Raw genomic sequence first — 25,333 nt, forward strand, 5'->3', positions numbered from 1 at the left:
ACAAGTAACTTCACAAAATGCAACTTCACATACACAATGCATTATCTCTACTGCCATAGCAGCAGGCAAAAGTTGAATTCAGCACAGCAACTGCAGAGGTTCGCAGATAAACGAATATCACCAGTGCAATAAAAGATCTTCCAGTGATCCCTCGCAGGATTGTGGTGTAAATGCGTTTGCTCGAGCTAAAATATTTTCCTTGTAAGAAAAATTGAAGCCACGGGTTTTCCACTAATATCAACATTATCATCATATCAGGAAATATGATTACATGACTTTGGAAGATGTCAAAGGTTAGCAAAGGATATCAGAGTCGGTTCAGGCTGCCGGTACCTGTTCAAAATCAAAACTCTGAGAAGCGTCCACTGAAATTTGATGAAATGAATCAGACCTTGAAGAATTCAAGGCAGTTCTGCCAACAAACCCTACTCCCACATACAAGGCGACACGAATTGTGCATGACCTCTGCTCAGTACATGGCGTACAGTGGCTGTACGTTATGTAGTCAACAGGAGAGGATGAAAGGTATGTTTTCTGGTGACTGTAAATAACTAGAACATATCAGCTAAGAGCAATAACCCTGAGAAAAAAAAAAAAAAAAAAAAAAAAAAATCTTGGTCCTCCTAGAAAGGGGGTTGAGATATGGCTGGTAACCAGCTCTCAGAAAACCCTCACTACTCCTAGTACCCCAAGATAGGTACCGTAACAGGCAATTTCACAAAATATCTGAAGAGGAGGAGGAGACTTTGAAAAAGTGTAATCAGCACATAGCATACAACTGTGATAGTGCTATACTTGCATATTACTTCATCTTTAACCTATGAAAGCCATCACAAAACCAGAAGATAATGTGGCAATGTCACTTCAGTAGTAATACCACGATGAGCTGCGATTTGTCGTCGGCTACTATGTGCTCTGTATGTCACATAATTTGTTGTACTCGTCAAATGTACTATTTAAATAATATTATGTAGGCTGCATAGTATGTTCAACAAATATCAATGATAGTAATTCATAATAATACTGTAAAAATAACTGTTCAGCTTCAGAAAACAAAATATAAGAACTGTAGCTTTATATTTCTACATAATTGAACCATTCAACTTTAAATCATGTTCAACAAAGTTTTCAACAAGTGTTAAGATATTAACATATTTTATGAATTGTTTCTGCCTGCTACCAATAGAATTCTATATTGTTACACATGATACAATCAACTTATTTCCAAACCATACTATAATACTGTGGGTAGGAGAGTTACAACCCTTATCACAACACAGGTCCCTAGCTTTTAAACTGAAACAGTATTACTTTTTGTCGATCCCACAATAAATAATGTATTTACACAGGACTGTACAACAGTCACACTACAAGACTGGAATGTGTTTGATACTCTAATTAGCTATTTATCCAACACCATTTTCATTTGAGCCTTAAATACATTATATGCTTAATTAATTTTAAGCAATACAAGGCAGATACATGTAATTACATAAGGTAAGATGTAAATTATTCCATCTGGCATCTGCAATGCAATGATTTTACTTGAAGTCATCTGGGTTGAACATTCCCTGCAAAGAAAAGGCATATGTTAAAGCAAGAAGTTGTGAAAAATAAGCTCAGTTTGGTAACTGAAAATTATAAAAACAAAAACAATAGTTTAGAAAAAGAAGACTCTCTCTTCAAAGTTTAATATGCTGGGGTGACAGTAGTGATGCACAAATCAAAGATCTTCATAAACCAATGGTCACCAGCAGCACAATAGGGCTTATCACAATATCTATGAGCCATAACAGTAATTCCAAGTAAAGTAATTCTTAATTTTTTTAATTTATCATGACTAGATCATGGCCTTCAGCTCCTATGATTGACGGAATCTATTGCAAATCCTTTTTTTTTCCTTTCCTTTTTACCACGTTTCTCAGTTTCTGTGTGTACTAGTGGTGCAGCTATGTATGCACCTGAGCCACTGTTATGGGGATAATTATAATCCCCAAAGCAAATAATAATAATGGCCATTAATGGTTGGAAAATGAGAAGTAACAATGTGTGTGTGTGTGTGTGTGTGTGTGTGTGTGTGTGTGCGATATTTTTTTCTGGCAAACAGGAATAAACAACACACAGCACGGTCATAAGCACTATTTCCATTGTTTAAATGACGTACTGACATTAGAGTACCATTTCAATTGTTATTGCCCATCATGTTCCATGTAAATCAAAAATAAAATCAGTTTTCCAATTTTAATTGGCGTGTAAGTGTCGACAAATCTGGTTAAAAAAAATATTGTAAAGGATATTGTGGAGGAGCGAAAGAAACGTGTTTAACTTCGAACAAAAATTAGAATAAACTGAAAGATTTGAAAAGGGAGAAACTGCTGCAAATGCTGATTATGGTGTTGAAATGCAGACTGTTTGGGACATTATAAAACGAATAAGCAGAAAATACTGGATTTTGTCAGGAAATGCAATTCAAATCCTGGACCATGCACACGAAAAAGCATTAAGGGATTTACTTTTGATGAATTAAATGCTGCTCCTTTCAACGTTTTAGCCAAAAACAAGCAGGTGTCATCCTTTCATACATACCAAACAAACTTTTTTCATGAAGCTCTAGGGTTCGAGGGCAAATTTAATGCCTCATCAGTATGGCTAACCAGATTCATATGACATCATAAGATTTGCGAGCTTACTGTGGTAGGAGAGCAACTTAGTTCAATGTTGCAGCAGCTGATTCCTTCCGAGAAGAGTTCCAAACATTTGTGGAAGAAGAGAATATCACATCATCATCATCATCATCATGTAAGACTGATTATGCCTTTCAGCGTTCAGTCTGGAGCATAGTCCCCCTTATAAAATTCCTCAATGATCCCCTATTCAGTGCTAAGATTGGTGCCTCTTCTGATGTTAAGCCTATTACTTCAAAATCATTCTTACCTGAATCCAGGTACCTTCTCCTTGGTCTACCCCGACTCCTCCTACCCTCTACTGCTGAACCCATGAGTCTCTTGGGTAACCTTGCTTCTCCCATGTGTGTAACATGACCCCACCATCTAAGCCTGTTCGCCCTGACTGCTACATCTATAGAGTTCATTCCCAGTTTTTCTTTGATTTTCTCATTGTGGACACCCTCCTGATTGTTCCCATCTACTAGTACCTGCAATCATCCTAGCTACTTTCATATCCGTAACCTCAACCTTATTGATAAGGTAACCTGAATCCACCCAGCTTTCACTCCCATACAACAAAGTTGGTCGAAAGATTGAACGGTGCACAGATAACTTAGTCTTGGTACTGACTTCCATCTTGCAGAAGAGAGTAGATTGTAGCTGAGTGCTCACTGCATTAGCTTTGCTACACCTCGTTTCCAGTTCTTTCACTATGTTGCCATCCTGTGAGAATATGCATCCTAAGTACTTGAAACTGTCCACCTATTCTAACTTTGTTCCTCCTATTTGGCACTCAATCCGTTTATATCTCTTTCCCACTGACAGTACTTTCATTTTGGAGATGATAATCTTCATACCATAGTCCTTACACTTCTGATCTAGCTCTGAAATATTACTTTGCAAACTTTCAATCGAATCTGCCATCACAACTAAGTCATCTGCATATGCGAGACTGCTTATTTTGTGTCCACTTATCTTAATCTCACCCAGCCAGTCTATTGTTTTCAACATATGATCCACAAATAATATGAACAACAGTGGAGACAGGTTGCAGCCTTGTCTTATCCCTGAAACTACTCTCAACCATGAACTCAATTTACCGTCAACTCTAACTGCTGCCTGACTATCCATGTAAAGACCTTTAATTGCTTGCAAAAGTTTGCCTCCTATTCCATAATCTCGTAGAACAGACAATAACTTCCTCCTAGGAACCCGGTCATATGCCTTTTCTAGATCTATAAAGCATAGATACAATTCCCTGTTCCACTCTTAGCATTTCTCTATTATTTGCCGTAAGCTAAAGATCTGGTTCTGACAACCTCTAAGAGGCCTAACCCACACTGATTTTCATCCAATTTGTCCTCAACTAATACTCACACTTCTTTTTCAACAATACCTGAGAAGATTTCACACAAAACGCTGATTAAAGAGGTACCTAGAAAAAACTGCCAACAGTATCCTTGCTTTTAAAAGTGAAGTTCATGCTCCTGGACATATGCTGTCTAAAGAAAGCATTACTATTTTGTGAACCCTTAATGCTTCTGGTAACCACAAAGTGAAACTGCTACTGATTGGGGGGAAAGAAAGAGCATTCAAGGATATCACAGCTAAGGATCTTCCTGTGGATTAAACAGTCATAAAGGAGCACAGACTGATAGTGAAATTTTCAAAAACTGGTTCTACACACACAATGTATCCCTAGTTCGATGATCTCTAGAAGAGAAAGGATTGCCACAGACTGCAGTTCTACTGCTTGATAATGTCTCTTCACATCTTGATCAGAAGATTCTCGTATCTGATGATGGTCTCATCCCAACTACGTTCTTACCTCTTAAACTGTCTGCTGTAATAGGGCCAAAGGACCAATGCATAAATGCATCAATAAAACGGTATTACCAGGCTGGTCTACTGAGAATACTATTTGATGAGAATGATTGTGGAGGAACATTCTTCCACATATAGAAGAAAGTGGTTTTCAAGGTTTCAGTGATGAAGAAATAACAACTGTGCACCGACAATGGCTCCAACTAGTTTTGAAAGTGTCGATGACTGAAATTTGAATGAGTGTCTGAAGCCACAATGCATGTGAACCCAGTTTGTAGTATACGAGTGACACCGAAATTGTGACTGTTGCTTCACAACAAAACAAAGAGGAGAGTGAATGTGAATGTGTGGGTGAAGACAGTGACCTTGTCAGTCACTGTACCGTACTGCAATGTGTTGATATTCTTCTAGATCATATGGGCTGAGGGGATTTTTGTAAAATGATATAATTGCTGCAAGAAAAATTAAAAATTCCACGTGAAAAATGTGTACTACTCTCAGAACCAGATCAACATCACAGACTACTTTAAGAAGTAAACTGGCCTGTACCTACACACAGATCTCGGATAAACTTACAGACAAGGCTTGAGGGCGAGTTAACAAGAAAGAAAGGCAGACAAAAATGTGGAAGAGAGAGTTATTTTGATAAAAGGGTGGGGCATTAATAGAAGTTGGAAAGCAGTAAATCATTCCAATGTTGGTTCCCAATACAGAAAAGACTATGCATATACAGGCTGTTTCAAAATGAATAAACGGGTTTTACAGCTTTGTAACATTTATTATATTTAACTTACAATTATAAATAATACATCAAGTGAAAGAGAAACTATAACACTTTTTCTTAAAAGTGTTCAATCTGAACCAAGAGTTGATATGCAAGTTCTTCCAAAACCTTGATCTCTGTGTCTATATCAATTGTTGCAACGATGCTGTTACTGAGATCAGCTGGCAGCGGAGACATATACACATCATCCTTTATGAATCCTCAAAGGAATGGGATAAGAACATGTGTGAACATGAAGGTCATATAAAATGAGCTCTTTCATCCAGTGCCTTGCGGCCAATCCAGTGGTCGCGTACAATGTTATTTAACCAGTTGCGTGCTGAGTTATGCCAGTGAGATGGTGCACCATTTTGCTGCCAAATAAAATTCTGTGGTTCAGCTTCTTCCAGTTGAGGAGAGTGTCATAGTACTAGAGCATTAAAATGAGAAACACCAGTTACAGTTACTTCATCGAAAAAGTTGAGGAGTCTCGTTGCAACTGTACCATCTCATGAGGATATGCTAACCCACAGATACACACAATACATGTGTCCACATTTCCATTTAGGTGAAATGTCGATTCACCACCGAAGACAACACGATCTAGAAAATCTTCATCTCATGCAGCAAAATTTTGTTTGTGAAGTTGGCATGTAGTCTGTAGGCTTTAGAGCTTGTAACAACTGCGAACGACAAGGACGAACTGATTTCTTGGGAATATGCGTGATAGACTCACTCGTTCATGATTTTTTTCATTCATTCTTGGTTGTTCCATACTCTTCCCTCCCTGCACGGGTATACAAACAAATCTGAGTTGCTCCTTCATTTGATGTATTATTTATAACTGTAAGTTGAATGTAATAAATGCTACCAAGCCTTAAAACCCATACATTCATTTTGAAACACCCTGTATTACGTAAGTCTGCAGACTTTGCTGCCATTATCATTGAAAGTAAAAGCTTCCGGTTTGTTAGGCCCAGTCACATTCTTCTTCAATTTCTTGTACATAAATGACATTTTAACCACCGAAGTTCTACTAAACACTCAGATATCAAACTTTCATAAGATGGTTTTAATATGAGATATATGTGGCTCGGTGGGTAAGTGTTATATTACCAATGCAAAGATCTGACGTTCAGACCTCAACTGGTCCAGGGATTTATTGCTTCTTTCACCTCTAACAAACAACTATCTGTAAAAAGCAACAAGCTGCACTGTGGCCTGGAGTTCAAAATACATTCTGGGTCATCCTCTAACTGTCTGGGAAAGTCACTGCTAATTACAAAGAAGAACAACATATCACCTCTCATGAGCACGTTGCTTAGCAAAGCACTGGTATCCAGTCTGCCCTTTCAATTGAGGATGGCCATTCGTTTGTAAAGGTTAAGCTTAAACGACAAATGCCAACTCATAACAGGTAGCACGAAACCCACGTTGTTCGATAAACTTATAAAGTGGCCGGACTTATAGACCCCAACTGGCAAAGAGCTGGTTACGAACATACTGAAGCTTAAATGAACCTTCGATGCCACACCTCATTTGGAGCTTCCGGTGAACCTGGAAAACTTACATCCTGCAAAAGTTTCCTGAACAAAGAACTCGAGCCCCTGCACAACTATCATCCACCACGGGAGATACCCAGTGCAGAGAACGAGATGGACGATTTGGAAAGGCCTGAACTGCATCAGAGTGAGCACAGCACCAGTGAAAGCAGATCATATCGAGTGCAGCCTTACAGGTGAATACGGTGTCGGATGTGACTGAAGAATATCAGGATACGGAACACCTCATGACCCGTCCCAACTGCCCCAGTAAATGCACCCTTGACAAATTATGCAGGGAAGCAAGGAAGCACTCATGTAGTTCAATTATGGACCACAAAACATTTGACCTCTGGCTAGAATAAACTAAAGTTTACATTGTACATAGATAGAATGGTTTGCAGAAGTTTCTTCATCTCACTAAAATCACAATTTTATCATCTCATTACATGAAATCTCATTACATTAGTTACTAGTTTAATGTACAGAAGACTCATCAATGTAAGTAATATAATTAAGGCATACAATGTGTAAAAAAATCTTAATGTACAACATTTGTACAAGTTTATCAGATTACTCTACAAAGGAAGATTTATAACCTTTTAACGATTCTGTGACTGAACAATCAAATTTTGCACAAGGTTGACATGTTATTTTCTTTCAGCAAATCTAATTCCATACTGTCAATCTTTTCACCTGAAATCTATTATAAATTTTCATAACCACTTACTGTGGAATGTGGTGTTAGAGTTTTTAATGTATGAGACAGTAAGACAAAATTATCTTTTTTCTAAATCATATATAGGTTGACAATTGCTTGCATAAAGATAAACAGTTCATAAGTACAGAGGGGACAAAAATGTGTCTTACAATTGACTGTATACACTATCCCAATTACTTATTTTATGTCTTTAAAGACATTGTTCGATATGACAACTGGCGTGCAATAGTAAATTAACAACTGGAAGAGTAGAATGAACACCATTTTCAGCTGGTTACTAAGGAGTGTACTTAGTAGAGCAGACTGTACCTATTCTACAACTACACATACAGCCACAGCGTGCAAACCAGTGTTCAATGCATGGCAAATTGTACTTAGTATTAGGGTGTCCCCTTCTTCCATTTGCACAAGGAGGAGGAATGAATAAAGAGCTGTAGTATATTCCTAGATTCCTTACTTAACATTTTTCTTAAAAATTTGATAGGTAGGCTTTTGCACGATACCCTTCAATAGTCTGTCAATTTGGATTTTTCAGCATTTCACTGACACCCTTCCACGGATCAACGAACCTGTCACCATTTGTGTTGCTCTTCTTTGCAATACATGCAGGTACACTGTCTGACAAACAATGTGAACCACTCACAAGACACAGTCAGATGTCCATGTAACTTCATACATGTACATACTGTCAGCAGGCATGTAAACTGATTCCAGAATGTTGGACTCCTCTGTGACAGGCAAAATGGCCACCAGAATGCATTAGCATTTTTCACGTTTAGTGCTGTTACTGGACCCAGTAGGCTATATAAGGGATGTGACAGCATCAGATGTCAAGTGATCACTGTGAAAGACACACAAAGGCCACATACTAATGTGAGATAGCATTATCAGCACTCGACAGAGCTTGAAAAATGACCCGATTGTGGGTCTCCATTCAGCGAGTTGCCCACTGTTCACTGCATGGTGAGGTCAGGGCAGATATACTTACAAAGATTGTGGTCGACCACAAGGGATGATCACCATATCGTGCACCGAGCACATCTTAACCGTTTTACAACTGTGCCTTCCATCCGAGAACGAGTAATGGACTCCTTGCAACATTCTAAGTCATCCTGCACCACTGTTTGGAGACTATCAGTAGTCAGACTAGACAACCGCAATCACACATGTAGGCTGCCGCTAGCAGCACAATACAAATGGCTGAGCTCGGAGTGATTCTGTGACTGGGAAGCAAGGACTGGTAATGAATGGTGATACGTTGTGTATAATGAAGAATCCCAGTTCTGCAGTACCCTGGATGACCACTATCCGAGAGTATGGCAGCAACCTGCAGAGGTGTCTCATTCATCAGTGTTTTGGACAGGCATTATGGTGCAGTGAGCCACAGGGTACGATTTCAGGTCACAGCTAGTATTGAATCGGGGAACTCTTATGACACGATTCTATGTCACGGATATTCTGTGTTGTTACACGTTCTCTCTCGTGCCACTTTTCGATGGGACAAAGCTCGTCCACACGTACACGTGCCTTTATGAACCTTCTGTCTGATGCTGAGGTGCTCCCTCAGCCAACTAGATTCCCTTATCTATCTTTGATAGAACACGTGACACCAGTTCGGACATCAACATTGCAGTGCCAATATCCGGGATATTGAGGACTAGTTACGACAGTTGTTGGCCAGCTTACCTCAGACAGGATACAACTGCTTTATGATGCTCTTACCACCAAATTGGTACACACATCAAAGCCAGAGGGAACAATGTCACACTGATAAAGTGGGCCCATACTGCCATGTTCTCTGTAAATTTAATGTGATTCGTAATCTCTGAAATAACATCACATACCATCTCAGCCCACAAAGTTTTATTTAATTTCCTCTTCCCCTTGTGGGTGTTTCACATTTTTTTATTGGTAGTGTATGAAAGACATTAAAACAGTTATCTGGCAACATGCTGGGTCCCATCTCACCCTGGTGTTGAATGACTCGCCCTTCCCCAATTGATCCCGATTTCCTTCAAGAGGACGAATCTAATACACTCATGCTCATAAATTAAGGATAATGCTGACACAAGGTGAAACAATGCTCTGGTGGGCGGTTTGTGGGTTTAAATCATCTCGGGGTATGACCATGCGGTGCATTTGACCTGCGGTCGTCGCACAATGGCGCTGGCAGCAGTCCACATGCGCAGAGGTGTGTTGATGCATGTCAGAGTATGGTGCAGCGGGTAAGTGTGCAGATGTTTTCAGACATGCTACTGGTGACTGTGTGTTGAAAATGGCTCAAAGAACACACATTGATGACGTTATGAGGCGTAGAATACTAGGGCGACTGGAGGCTGGTCAAACACAGCAGGTCTTAGCACGGGCCCTCCGTGTGTCACAAAGTGTGATCAAGATTATGGCAACGATTCCAGCTGACAGGAAACTTGTCGAGGCACTACAGTATGGGACGTCCACAGTGTACAACACCACAAGAAGACTGATATCTCACCATCAGTGCCCGCAGACGGCCACGGAGTACTGCAGGTAGCCTTGCTCGGGGCCTTACCACAGTCACTGGAACAGTTGTCTCCAGACACACGGTCTACAGATAACTGAACAGACATGGTTTATTCACCCGGAGACCTGCGAGGTGCATTCCACTGGCCCTTGTTAGCAGGAGAGCCCGTAAAGCTTGGTGTCAAGAAAACAGTACATGATCATTGGAACAGTGGTCCCACGGTATGTTCACGGACGAGTCCAGATATAGTCTGAACAGTGATTCTCACAGGGTTGTCATCTGGTGTGAACCAGGAACCAGATAAGAACCCCTTAATGTGAAAGGGCCCGGTATAGAGGTCGTGGTTTGATGGTGTGGGGTGGGATTATGACTGGTGCACGTACACCCCTGCGTGTCTTTCACAGAGGAACTGTAACAGGTCAGGTGTATCGGGACGTCATTTTGCACCAGTATGTCCGCCTTTTCAGGGGTGCAGTGGGTCCCACCTTCCTCCTGATGCATGATAATGCACGGCCCCACTGAGCTGCCATCATGGAGGAGTACCTTGAAAACGAAGATATCAGGCAAATGGAGTGGCCTGCCTGTTCTCCAGACCTAAACCTCATCGAGCACATCTGGGATGCTCTCGGTCGACGTATCACTGCATGTCTTCAAACCCCCCCAGGAAACTTCAGGAGCTCCGACAGGCACTGGTGCAAGAATGGGAGGCTATACCCCAGCAGCTACTCAACCACCTGATGCAGAGTAAGCCAACCCATTGTGCGGCCTGTGCGGCATGGTGATCATACCCCATATTGATGTCGGGGTACATGCGCAGGAAACAGTGGCATTTTGTAACACATGCGTTTCGGGATGGTTTTCTCAACTTATCACCAATACCGTAGACTTACAGATCTGTGTTGCGTGTCTTCCCTATGTGCCTATGCTATTAGTGCCAGTTTTGTGTAGTGCCATGTTGTGTGGCACCACATTCTGCAATTATCCTTAATTTATGACCACAAGTGTAGTTCCACGAGTTAGGATAATTTTTGGCACTTTTACAGAGTGTTGGGAACAATCAAATTAAAACAATCGATTCAGACGGTTGTTGGAAAACAGTCAACTCATTTGCTTGTAGCTTTACGTCTCAGCTGAATTATTCATTCACTCTTGACTGAAACCAGTCTATGTATGGGAGCAACCAAATGGAAAACAAGTGAATCAGTTGGTTCTAGCTTTATATATCAGTTGGATTATTATACATTCATTTCTTCTAAGTGAAACCAGTCCATGGGAGCAACCAAATGAAAACAGTTGGCACAACCCTTCAGTGTTTTTCATACCATGTTTCAAGTAAAAAATGCCTCTGAGCATCGTGCATGTTCCATGTCAGTATACTGTTGCTGCCAGGGCCGGGGTTGCAACAGGTGCGAGGAGGTGGCGTGGAGGCCAGTCACCGCCAGCATAGGTCCCGGGAATGCTGCGCTGCACTCTTGCTGGCTGCAACCCTAGTCCTGGCAGCACCAGGAGGCGGCTACGGTGGCATCGTCACGTGCCTGCCCTAACGACCGTCACCATCATCGAAAAGGGTGAAGAAGTAGGGAGTGAAATCACTCAATCCAGAGACTGAGTGAAAACATTCATATAACTGGTGAAACTGAAGATATTTGTGTCAGTCAATTGTCTCAGATTGGATGAAATCACTCAAACCAGACAAGTGAGTGAAAACATTCACATAGTTGACATGGCCACAGAGACACTCTCATTCGGTTGTTTCATTCGAGTGAAAAAAACCAACTGAAGGGAAAAAAAAAGGTTAACTGGGCAGTCGGTTCTTGAAAACAGTCGGTTGTCCCATCACTACTTTTATGTGTATTTATCAGGAGCTGTAAAAATTTTGTGTCTCCGGTGTAAGTCTATCTCATAATTTTACAAGAACACTAAAAGACATATTGCATGCTATAACACTAATAACTGAAATTCTATTGATATTGTACATAACACTTCACAAATGAGGTATTAATTATGAAAGGACACTAAAAATAATCTGGAAACCGTTAGCAGCTAAGGTAATCATTTAAAATATCTACACACGATGAACAGTTATGTGGATAAATAAACACACAGTGAAACTTCGAGAAAGTTGCCACTCGCAAAACTTTGGCTTACCCTCGCCCTTCGCAATATCGAGTCTTTGGTGGCATCGTAAGGATGATCCTTGGACGGTATCTCGAGAACAGCTGGAACGGGCTGCGAGTGGCTGTCAATTACGTGTCGAATCATCTCGGCAATCTGGAGAATGTACATAAATGGTCTCAGATTCCTTAATGTGATGCACTTTACAGTGTTGTGGCTAAGTGAGAGTGAAGGTTAGTGGGAAAAAAAGGACTGGAGAGGGGGAGGGCAAATTACATGAAAAAGCTTAAAACCTAAATAAATTTGAGACAGTCCTGTAGATATTTACGTATCACTTACTTTTCAATGTATCCTATTAAGTTATTTATTGCAGAAAGATGATACACACCATTAACAACAAATGCCAGCATATACAACAGATGACCAAATTCAGACGTTATCAATAGTGAAATATTAACCGACAATGGGTTAGCAGGCAGCACTAACTCTGTCCCTCCGGGAACTCAGAGAGAGCACAATTTCAAGCAATTTTATGCTTAAACTTAGATCTCTATCTCTAAGGTCACTTGCTCATTTAATCTCAACAGCACAACAGTAACTGTAAATAAGAGCCGGAAACTCTGTGTTGTTACATTCCATCAAATGAGTGACACTGAGGCAATGTTCTGCAATCACAGTTGCCATGCACAGCAATCTCTCATTGCACTTGTACCTTCAAAATAATTAGGTGGTCCGAGTCTTAATTCATTCACTCATTCACTGTGTTTGAATATGACCGGTTTGATGCAGCTCACCACAGTTTCCTTCTCTTCAGCCCAGAGTACAAGTGTAGCACTTACATTTACAGCCAACGTTGTTCAATAGAAGTTGGACAGTTGACGAGAAAATCTGCTGCTCTCTCTCTCTCTCTCTCTCTCTCTCTCTCTCTCTCTCTCTCTCTCTCTCTCTCTCTCTCTCTCTCTATCTATCTATTTATCTATCTATGCACTGTACTACATTAAAAATAAAGACACAGCTTTGATAAAAGCTGCTGCTTTCTCAGCTATGTTAATTTAACAGCTGAAATTTCCTGTCAGCTTAAAACTTTGTGCCATACTGGGATTCAAACCTGGGACCTTTGCCTTTTACAGGGAAGTGTTCTGCTGATTGAGCTTTCCAAGCACAGCTTCCAACCTGCCCTCAAAGCTTTACATCCACTGGTGCCTTATCCTTATCTTCTACCTTACAAACTTGGTAATTCAATTCTGAGAACCCCCCTCCCCTCCCCACCCCACCCCCCACACACACCCTCCCCTACATTGTTGCTGAGCCATGTGCCTGCAATAGCCTTTGTTTCAAGATTGCTAATCCCACAAGGTATGTAGAAAATCATGGAAAAGTTTGGGAGGTGTGATATGAGGTAGTGGCTGTGATTGTGGGCGTGCTTGAATAGCTAAGTCTCCACAGGATTTACTGCTAAAGTCAAAGGTCGCAGGTTCAGTCCAGTCCAACACACAGTTTTAATCTCCCACTAAGTTTCAAATCAGTGCACACTCCCCTACAGTGTGAAAATTCATTCTGGAAACTTAATAGCTGCTCAAGGAAAGCTGTAGAACTGTAAAGAAACTAATTAAAGACATTAATTTGATACCACACCTAACTAATGGTGATCCAAGTACATCTTTTAAGTTACAAGCTAACACGAATATTATATGGCCGATACCTCGAGAAGCTCCTTTGGGCTGAAATAAAAGCTTCTACAGGTTATATCAAGTAACTAAAGAATTTTCTGTGTCACTGTGGCTCTGCTTCACACCACTTCATGCAGTTCATTCACTTTTTGTTTTCTTTCTTTTATTAAAAATACGATACAAACAATAGGTTCTTGCAGTCTGTGTGACTGAATTTTAATAACTCAGTTCAAAGCAGCTTTTCTCAACATAGTTTGACCATTAACCCCTTGTTTGCAATACCTGCTATTATGTTTTTATATTAACTCCACCATAATTACAATGTGGAGTTATTTTGTTAAATGTTCTTGAAATTAAGAACACTAACTGGTGCAAAAATAAGCCATCTACTTTCATTGCATCTGAGTAAGACCAGTTATTTCTGAGAAATGTTAAAATATACATTTTCAGTATTAGCTGCAAATGAACAGCTTCACTTGGGCTTTTTTCCATTTATTTTTGAACTGGAAAAAGAGTGCAATTAATCATTTTACCTGCATAGTATTTAACTTATGCAAATTATGTTATTATGAACTACAGTTGGTATTTTGCTTTGGAGACAAAGACAAATAAGTTTTGTAATCTGCCAAGCACAAGAACACGCACTGTGCAGTTGTTTGTGCGAGAAACACAATTCTAATTCTCATAAATTCATTTGACAACATTGGTATGATGGCCCTTGTCCTTTATTGATAGTCAAACTGTATGTTAAATTTATCATAAAATGGAGCCGTTTACAACTAAACAGTACAAAAATTGACTTGCCTTTTTCTTTAACAGTTAATACAGCTACTTTTACGCTGTTTTTTTGCAAGACTTTTTGCGAGGGCATACTGAGAACACTGATCCAATTTCAGAATTCTGTTGGAAAGTTTAAGATTTTGTCTTGATCCATCTTGTATCCTTGGATTTAATATCCCCCCCCTCCCCCCATTCTCATAATATGTATTCACTGATTTTATTGTTGAACTACATAAATTTTCTGTCACTAAAACTGTTTGTTCACACAATCTTTCATTGTTTACATGGTTCCAGTCTATATACCAATGCACTTTCTCAGTGAGTTGCTCCTGTGTCTTGACCACACTGCACAACTCATCAGTTAACACAAATTAGACAAATCCTCCCTCTCTCTCTCTCTCTCTCTCTCATCTGCAACAACTTCATGCCGTGGGCTCCCTGTCACCAATCGTCCTCCATACAGTCTCAACTTGGTGCCATCCGAGTTTCATCTGTTTCTCAAATTTAAAGAACACTTTCAAGGACTTCATTTTCATAGTGATGAAGTGGCTCCAGTAGAGGTCAACGTTCTACAGTGACAGTACCAACAAACTGGTCTCTCATTGGCAGAAATAAGGCATCAGGACGACAAAGGTGAGAAATAAATATGTACAATGTTAATAAAGTTTGCTTTATTTAAAAAATGTTAAGAATTTTCACGTACAGGAGAGTAAGAAACAGTCTGCAAAGGTTGTACGGATGTTGCTGGAGAGGTTTTTGCTGAGAAACAATTGCTAAGAAAAAAAATTCTGCATGTTGCACCATTTCTGAGTTAATTAACATTGAAGTTAGCCAATCAGGCCATTGAACGCACAAATTTAAGTGGCCCGCCAGAGATGGTTTCACCAAATATGTTCTTCATTTGGTTTCCTACTACTGAACAAGACAGCAATACAAGAAATGGACATGGGGTTGCACCATGTTGAGACTGTATGGAGGACAACTGGTGACAGGGACCCACGGCATGAACCTGAACCAAAGGCTGAGCAGCCTCGTGCACTGTCATCTACGCAATGAGAACAATAGACATTAAATGTATCTAGTGTCTTGTTTGAATTGGCATGTGCAATGGCCCAAATGGCTGATTTCACAGCTAATCAATTTGGAAAAGAAATAGCATACAGAATTTTTTTTTTTTTTTGTTAACAATTATTTCTTAGCATAACCTACTCTACAACACCTTTACAAGCTTTTCAGACTGTTTCTGACCACCCTGTTATTGATTTGTTTCTCAAGCTCATAATTTATCTGAAATCAGGTCATTACCATATAGGAAAAAGTGGCTGAATAACTATAAAGAGGTAGTTATACTGTCAAATAACGGCAATAGCCGAAACCTGGGATAAGAATTTTTTTTCCATTTGTCCATGTAACAGTGAAACATAGTCGACCAACATTTAAGGTGAAAGCCACTGTGCCACATTGCCACTTGTGCACACTGGTGTGATTACATCTAGTCACCAGCTAACAGGCTGTCCAAGGAGAAAATCCTATTCAGATTAGTCACTATGTAGTCAGTTTGTTTAGGAGGATTGATACTCAGAGCTCTTTTAATGCTCTTCCTTATTAATGACAATATTATGATGAAAATAACAGGCTGCGGGTCGATCAAAGCGTCCGATCCCACCCGTTGGCTTTGACCCGTGACGTAAGGCTGTTGGGGTGTGTGACATCACGACGGCGCGGAATTTAGTTTGTGAGGGTGGCGTGTTTGTAGGTGTTGTTTTGATGGGATCAGTGGTGCTCTCTGGTGGTGTGTTAGGTGATGTTTTTGGTTTAGTTTGCGAGTGTGGCATCATGAGTGAATTTTGGTAAATTGCTTTTTTTATGTCTTTGGGAGGTATGGATATGACTGACTGAGTCAACAGTTTTTGGTTGTCTCTAATAAAATTTCTTCAACTATTCGGATTTTTAGATGAAGTCGTGAAGTGTTCAGTATGTCGTGAAGAAATGAGGCTTACTTAAAGTTCCGGCATCTCGGACCAGGGACGGCTGTATGTGGAGATGTCGTAAGGATAACAGGTCAAGGGAATGTTTGATCCCAATGTGTGGCTGTTGATGTTGGTATAGGGAGATGTTTTTGAGCTGTATAGGTCAAGGGTGTTAGGTCCTAATTTATGGGATCGGGAGCTGCTATTGAGCTATATAGGTCAAGGGAAGTGTCCGATTCCAGATGATAATAGTGTTTAGTGGTATTTGGGGAGTTTTGTGATGTTGGATTTTTTCGTTGTTTTGCGTGGTTTTGTATGGGGTTGGGTGTCTAAATTTGGTTATATTTAGTTCGTCCCCACCCAAAAAACCCCTATTTCCCGCACTTGTCCCGTTAGTGTCATTAGGCTTTTTGTGGAACGTGTGTGTGTGTGTGTGTGTGTGTGTGTGTTTTTCGATGTATTTTCGTCCTCAATGTGTACGTAACGGCTTTATATGCGCCATATTGGAATCATGGTTTATGGTCGTTTCCGCCATATTTGTGACGTCATGGCTCAAAGCAGACGGGCGGGATCGGATGCTTCCATATTTCCCAGGCTGCTGCTCACCATATAGAGAAGACATTTAATCAAAGACAAACATAACATTTGGTTCAATAGGCATTCTTCTAAAGCAGGGATCCCCAAACTATTTTGGACAAGTGACCCCTTTTCCAAAATGAACTGTTACCTCAGACCCCCCGTGGCCAAATTACCTACTTCTAAGATCAACCCCCTTATTCATAATGGTCTGCTAACTTAAAGCAGCTGCTACAGAGTGTTATTTTTCATTCTGACTTAGGTCAATAGAAGAAGACAGAGTGAGGAAAAAATTTTGTGAGAGTTGTAAGTTATACTTAACATGGTCAATAAAGAATAAAGACCTATTTTGTCTTAAGCCCTTACGATTGTACCAAGCCCAGCTGAAATAAATGGCAGTACTTACATTCTGGTTAATCAGTATGATGTCAATATCATCTCTCCTCACAAATCTCTTGAAGCATTCCTCTATTTCACCAACGCTGGTGTCTGTTAACAACAAACACCACAATAAGTAACATGTTACAAATACTTTTTACTACACAGTAAATCTTACAAAAGTGACTACAGAAAAGGAAGAGAAAAGTGACAAGTAAAGACTTTTCAACCGAAGGCATTATACAGGGCGTTTAACAGTTAAATGCACAAACCGAAATATTAGGCAGCACCAACAACAAATATATTTTGTTAAACAAGCAGGTGTCAGAAGTGCGCATCGAGTGAGTTCAACATGCAGGTAAACAGTGACTCACAAAAGTACCTTCTTTAAATATCGAACACCAAAGTCGATTTGAGTTACATAGTGTTGTGGCATCACGACATTCAAAGTGAGTCCGTAAATGGCATATAATGCTGCAGCACATGCTTGGGAAATGGCATATAATGCTGCAGCACATGCTTGCCAGTTGAGTATGTAACACTGAACACTGTATGTGAAGAACACTACAAGACGAACTTTGTTTAACAGTGCAGCTGAAGGCAACAGTCAAAGAGCTTGGCAAATTAACCACAAAAGTTTCCCCACATGAACATGTTCACATTATCACACCTTTACAGACATCCACCTTCAACTGAGCAATATTGGCGATATGCAGGTCAAATGCAGGCACGTAAAGGACAGTGCATACGCCAATGTTTGAGGAAGACACATTATTGTGTGTTGAGGACAGGCTCAAGGCATGAACACATGCTATTGCTGCCAACTTCAGTGTTCAGCTCGGGTTAGTACAGGGTGTGTTGCATTAAAAGGTGCTTAGTCCTTTACATTCCACAAGAGTACTGGCCCTGGGACCAGATGACTATCTCCCCCCCCCTCAGCTCGAGTTTGTATACAGATTTCTGCAACAGCCTACAAGTTTGTACACAAAGTCCTGCATCAAGCCAGCAAACACCTTCAGTTTTCTACGGATGAAAGTAAATTTACATGCATGCAGGTGTGGGTAGGTAAAAAGCCACGTAAGTTATGTGAGATCATCGGAGACACCAGTATTGTGGGTGACTTCTTGCTTGGGTCCTACATATTGTCTTCTTGAGTGGTGGCCAATAGAGAATGTTCTAGCAAGAGCAACTGCTGATGTTACTGGAGGAGGTATCCCTGTGTGTCAGTGAGAGGATGTGGTTCCAGCACGACGATGATCAGGCACACTTTGCAGAAACAGTACGTGCGGTACTGACCCCACTTACTGGCTAGGGAGGACCAGTACATCGATATGCTAGATCCCTGACCTCACCCTATTCCCCTGTGGGCCCACAGGCATTACTTGCAAGAACTCTCAAAGCGGCCCCAAGTGTAAAAAACATGTAACATATGGAAATAAGGAAGCGTCCGATCCCGCCCGTCTGCTTTGACCCATGACGTCACAAATATGGCTGAAACGACCATAAACCACGATTCCAATATGGCGCATATAAAGTCTGTACGTACACATTATGAGGACGAAAATACATCGAGAAACAAACACACACACTTTCCACAAAAAGTGTAATGACACCAACGGGACAAGCGCGGGAAACGGGGTGTTTTTGGGTGGGGGCAAACTAAATACAAACAAATTTAGACACCCACCCCCATACAAAACCACACAAAACGTCGAAAAAAACCGACACCACAAAACTCCCCAAATACCACTAAACACAATATCATCTGGAATCGGACACTTCCCTCGACCTATATAGCCCAACAGCAGCTCCCGATCCCATAAATTAGGGCCAAACACTTCCCTTGGCCTATATAGCTCAAAAACATCTCCCGATACCAATATCAACATACACAGCCACACATTGGGATTGAACACTTCCCTTGACCTGCGTACTGTTAATTTTATCCGTCATATCCATTCCTGAACAAAAACAACAACCAATTAATTTTACTAAAATTACCACATGATGTACAGCGAACAACACTAAATTAACCTTCACACAAAATCGTTAACTCACTGAAATGAATTCCACTAAAAAACACAGCCGACACTCGAACAATTCTGGATAATGAACAAAATCAAACTGAGCCCATTACACCACACAAACGAAAACCCTGAACATACCACCAGAGAACACAACAAACCACAACACGACGACATCTACAAACACGCCACACTCACAAACCAAACTCCGCGCCGTCATGATGTCACACACGACAACACCCTTACGTCACGGGTCAATGCCGACGCGTGGGATCGGACGCTTCTGTCGACCCTAACATACTACCCATCAAACACGGGACGTCCTGCTGCATCGATATTGGCAGCGCACTTAAGTTAATGGCATTCATTTCAAGCACTTACTGTAAGACTGATCAGAATAATAAAGAACTAGAACACATTTAACATTGTTTTATTCTCAGTCACAGTCGACAATCTCCCGGACACTCGGTACTCAATATGCGGTTGTGGCACCTGGCTGCTAAATTAAATATATGTTTTGATGCCTCCATTGTATCTATAAGTTTGGGTATTGAATTTTTGAACACCTTGTATTAAGATTCTGTGGCGGAATTTTAGTTTCCACCTAAGTATTTCTAAAAACATATCTTCAATTTTAGCTCCACAACATTCCTGGTAGACAAGACTAAAACATCCTGTTCTGTGGAAATGAAAGTTGACTCTTAAAGGATTACATATGTTGTTGTTGTTGTAGTTGTTGTTGTTGTTGTGGTCTGTCCTGAGACAGGTTTGATGCAGCTCTCCATGCTACTCTATCCTGTGCAAGCTGCTTCATCTCCCAGTAACTACCGCGACCTACATCCTTCTGAATCTGTTTAGTGTATTCATCTCTTGGTCTCCCTCTACGATTTTTACCCTCCACGCTGCCCTCCAATACTAAATTGGTGATCCCTTGATGCCTCAGAACATGTCCTACCAACCGATCCCTTCTTCTAGTCAAGTTGTGCCACAAACTTCTCTTCTCCCCAATCCTATTCAATACCTTCTCATTAGTTATGTGATATACACATCTAATCTTCAGCATTCTTCTGTAGCACCACATTTCAAAAGCTTCTATTCTCTTCTTGTCCAAACTATTTACCGTCCATGTTTCACTTCCATACATGGCTACACTCCATACAAATAATTTCAGAAACGACTTCCTGACACTTAAATCTATACTCAATGTTAACAAATTTCTCTTCTTCAGAAACACTTTCCTTGCCATTGCTAATCTACATTTTATATCCTCTCTACTTTGACCATCATTGGTTATTTTGCTCCCCAAATAGCAAAACTCCTTTACTACTTTAAGTGACTCATTTCCTAATCTAATTCCCTCAGCATCACCTGACTTAATTCGACTACATTCCATTATTCTCGTTTTGCTCTTGTTGATGTTCACCGTATACCCTCCTTTCAAGATACTGTACATTCCGTTCAACTGCTCTTCCAAGTCCTTTGCTGTTTCTGACAGAATTACAATGTCATTGGCGAACCTCAAAGTTTTTATTTCTTCTCCATGGATTTTAATACCTACTCCAAACTTTTCTTTTGTTTCCTTCTCTGCTTGCTCAATATACAGATTGAACAACATCGGGGAGAGGCTACAACCCTGTCTCACTCCCTTCCCAACCACTGCTTCCCTTTCATGCCCAACGACTCTTATAACTGCCATCTGGTTTCTGTACAAATTGTAAATAGCCTTTCGCTCCCTGTATTTTACCCCTGCCACCTTCAGAATTTGAAAGAGAGTATTCTAGTCAACATTGTCAAACGCTTTCTCCAAGTGTTCAAATGCTAGAAATGTAGATTCGCCTTTCTTTAATCTTTCTTCTAAGATAAGTCGTAAGATCAGTATTGCCTCACGTGTTCCAATATTTCTACAGAATCCAAACTGGTCTTCCCCGAGGTCAGCTTCTACCAGTTTTTCCATTCGTCTGTAAAGACTTCACAACAGTATTTTGCAGCTGTGACTTATTGAACTGATAGTTCGGTAATTTTCACATCTGTCAACAACTGCTTTCTTTGGGAATGGAATTATTATATTCTTCGGATTACATATATGTGAAATCAAATAAATAATTCACAGTATTAAACAATTATGAAACCAGAAGTACGCATGATTTTCATACAGAAGTGCCTACAAAGATTCTATATCAGAAAAGTGTATTAACCAAAAATAATCTCCAATGAACTGCCTGCGAAAATACAAAAATAAATACATATGGTTTATTTAAGAAAGAGCTGAAGCAGATACTAATATCTAATACAGTACTGAAGAGCCATAAATGATTCACCTTGAATGAGATGTGCTAATTTGTTTTGTAATACATGTTTTGCTATGTCTTTCATATAATAAATGTTTCTGCCACTTCGCTGTTTCTGGGCAACTGCACATCCGTCAGGCCATGAGAGCATGTCAAAGAGCAATAATGATTACACATGTGAAATCAACTGTGTGAAATTGTCCGAGTACAGCAGTCGTCCCCCCGTCTCTGCCTAGCATTTGAATACACTTATTTTTTGTGTTTCCTCACAAATGCTGCACATTTCACTGTAGACAATAATGTGTTGTAGAAATATTCATCTTTCATTTAACAAATAATATAGGTTTTTGAAGTTTTCTGTAAAATGTATTGATTTAATTGGAAAAGTAACAGGGTGACAATTTGTTACTCCTGCTTTTAGGTAGGCGTATCAAGGTTGAAGAATGCTGGAAGGAAATGATAAAAGTTTACAGAAATTAACAAAGGGTAGTATCTTGTAACATACTCCTCTAGCCAAAATACAAAGAGGAAAGTTGCAACTACGTAACATCTACATAACTTAGCATCACAAAAATGGATGATGCGTTTTCAATAACCGCAAATGGTGCAAAATTGAATATTTTTTTCGTTAGAAATAGGGGTGAATAATGTAAAGATAACAATCTATCTCACTAGCTTAAATACCAAGCGTTTTGGTCTGTAAAATAGCACAGTGGATACGAAGGGGAGAGTCGCTGTATTTCTTACACGCTCCATTTGAATGTTATAGAAGGAATTATTTATATTGTTGCTAGAGTAATACATTATGACGAAAAATGCAGTCGTATCTTTTGCCCGGTAGCGTGATCTAATCACATACGATAGTGGACATGGATCTTCTTACGACACTGACAACACGGTATTACTCTGCCAATGCAATGGAATACGAACTCTCAATTAATAAACTATGGGATATTATTGGCATTTATTTGAAGAATTTACGTACTTTTGTCTACCACCATGAAGTTAGGATGTCTGCTTTTATTTACTTCTCCAACTCCTCCGAGAAGAAAGCCAACGCAAGTGTCCTAAAAACGAAAAACAATAACAACAACACATGTAAAAAAAATAAGTGTGACATCCAGCCAGATCAGAAAACGTACCTCATCTCCAATGACTGAGACGAGTTTTCCTTTGTAGGCTGAATGTAATGCCATTTTCCACAAGCTGTTCACGCAAACCGTACTACACTTAAAATCACGCCCCCAAGTCAGCTGATCAAGCAGAGGTTATTACTGACTCAAAGACTGCCATAAACCACGGCCGCCTATATTAATTCACGAGGTCATCGATACAGAAACTTCGTAACTGGAAGCTCCTTGTTTTCCCTTCCATCCAGAAACACTGTGAATAAATTTTAGCGCAGTTTTCGTACAAACACGGCTAAATTTTATTCACTACGTTTCTCTCTTTTAGACGTGAGATGCATCGATTCCGTGTTTACATCGATACTCCCAGAAACTGTGGTGTGAACATGATAAACTTCGTGAAATTAAGTAAAGCATAAGTAAGTTGCTCTTGTGTAATTTAGACCCCAAGACACTTTACGAGCGTTTTACGCTAGTCTGCGTACTTACCTGGTGTTCAGCTCGTCGAAAGTAGACGTTGCGGTGTAACTATTTCTTCGAGTGTGCTGTTATATTATTTACATTTGTGTGATAGTTATTCTCCCAGACTGATTCTCCAAATCTGGCGTAATTACTTAAAAATCCATACTTTCTATATTCGCTATTCATTATAAATAACTTTCATTACTAGTAAGAGTCAACAAGTCGTCCATTGTTTTCATCGTTACATGAGCTACATTAAGCTACAAAATTCAGTCGTTCAGTATGGAAGAGTCATACTAATCTAGTCCATTCTCCGTCTGTTACAACATGCGTCTGTTGGTAATATAATGGTTCTTTGACAGCCTGCGCAGGGTAACGCGGTTTCCACACAACAATCCCCGCGAACGTGATGCATATTGACGTCACGCGTAATATCGACGACCACATGGTCAGCTATCGATTTTGTGACAAGGAAGAATATAAATATCATTCATTCATTGTTTCTCGATTCACTCGCAGCAATTTAAGCTCTCCTCTTAGATTCCTGCTTAACCATACACTCCTAAGTTGCTACATATTCGGAACTAAAGAGAGAAATATTTGCGAGAAGAAGAAATACAAATTTCATTGCAGCTCATTTTAGTCGCAGCATTTAAAGCTGTACTCTTGGGTTCCAGCCTAACCACAAACTCGGTAACTGCCACATATTCGACAATAAAGAGCCAAATATTAGTGAAAAAGCAGGATATGAATGTTATTGTGGCTCGTTTCAGTCGCAACAATTAAGGCTGTATTCTTAGGTACCTGTTTAACCACACCCTCGGGAAACGCTACTCATTCGTAAACAAACAACAAAATATTTGTGACAGGGAAGAGTATGAATGTTAATGCTCCACTTTTCACTCGCGGCAATTTAAACTGTCCTTTTAGATTCCTGCCTAATCACACTCGAAAGGCGGCACATATTCGGGAATAAAGGGCAAAATATTTATGAGAAGGAAGAACGTGAGTTTTATTGTAGCTCGTTTCAGTCTCAGCAATTTAAGCTGTCCTCGTAGGTTCCTGCCTAACCACACATTCGGAAATCGCTAAGTATTTATTTCATCCTTCGATCTCAGAACAGACAGAATGTAAATAACATCCAATATTGCAGAACATACTCGTATTACATTCATACGACATTAACAAAACGTATTAACAACGCCAACATGAAAAAAGTCACATGTAACTGGATGCGAACCAACAACTTCCGACTCCAGCAACCACGATGTTATTCATGCGACGTTTAACTCCGGTATTGGTTATCGCATTCCATCTTGACGGTTTGTACCGTTGGTGCGGTATTAAGTGGCATGTAATGATAATGCTGATGTGTTTGTGACAAATTTTCAATGTTCCGTTATACTGAAACGACATGCTGCTAATTATAAGTGTGTTTCATTCTTAATTTGTAAGTTATTGACGATAACAACTCACATCTAAAAGAGCTCCCTTACATGAACGCATTAACATCGATAAATCATTAAGTGACATTTTATTACAACAATTATTATAATAATTCATTATAAGAATGACAAGTTTTTGTAAATATCCGGCACGCGCGAAGGAAATTTTGTGAGAGACCGGTATCGAATGCTAACCAAAGTCGATAGCTGATCATGTTGTCGTCGATATTGTGTGTGACGTAAAAATGACGTCACGTTTACGGGAATAAAGAAATTATGAAACGAGCTTTACCGGTCTGCGCAGTGCGCATCAATAAGCCAGCATGGCGATACACGGAACACTCATTGTCGCTTTCTTCCGTGAAGCCTCTTTGAAAACCGTCCCATTTCTCGATATAGCTCAGCACCTGCAAAACACAATCAACTGACGATATATGTACATTTATACTCGTCATGTTATTTTATATTCTATAAATAACTTTT

General features: G+C 40.0%; 1 protein-coding gene across 1 annotated transcript; it reads right to left on the reverse strand.

Moving 5' to 3' along the window:
• Window positions 1-1,058: 1,058 nt before the first annotated feature.
• Window positions 1,059-23,116, reverse strand: LOC124718928 (V-type proton ATPase subunit F 1). The gene is made up of 5 exons (XM_047244583.1): window positions 22,959-23,116; window positions 22,802-22,883; window positions 17,533-17,615; window positions 12,164-12,286; window positions 1,059-1,571 (listed from the first exon to the last, which is right to left on the reverse strand). The coding sequence occupies exons 1-5, from the start codon at window positions 23,010-23,012 to the stop codon at window positions 1,542-1,544; spliced, it is 372 nt and encodes a 123-aa protein (XP_047100539.1). The 5' UTR covers window positions 23,013-23,116; the 3' UTR covers window positions 1,059-1,541.
• Between the last annotated feature and the right edge of the window lie 2,217 nt (window positions 23,117-25,333).

Source organism: Schistocerca piceifrons, chromosome 10 (assembly GCF_021461385.2).
Source record: "Schistocerca piceifrons isolate TAMUIC-IGC-003096 chromosome 10, iqSchPice1.1, whole genome shotgun sequence".
Classification (NCBI taxonomy): Eukaryota; Metazoa; Arthropoda; class Insecta; order Orthoptera; family Acrididae; genus Schistocerca; species Schistocerca piceifrons.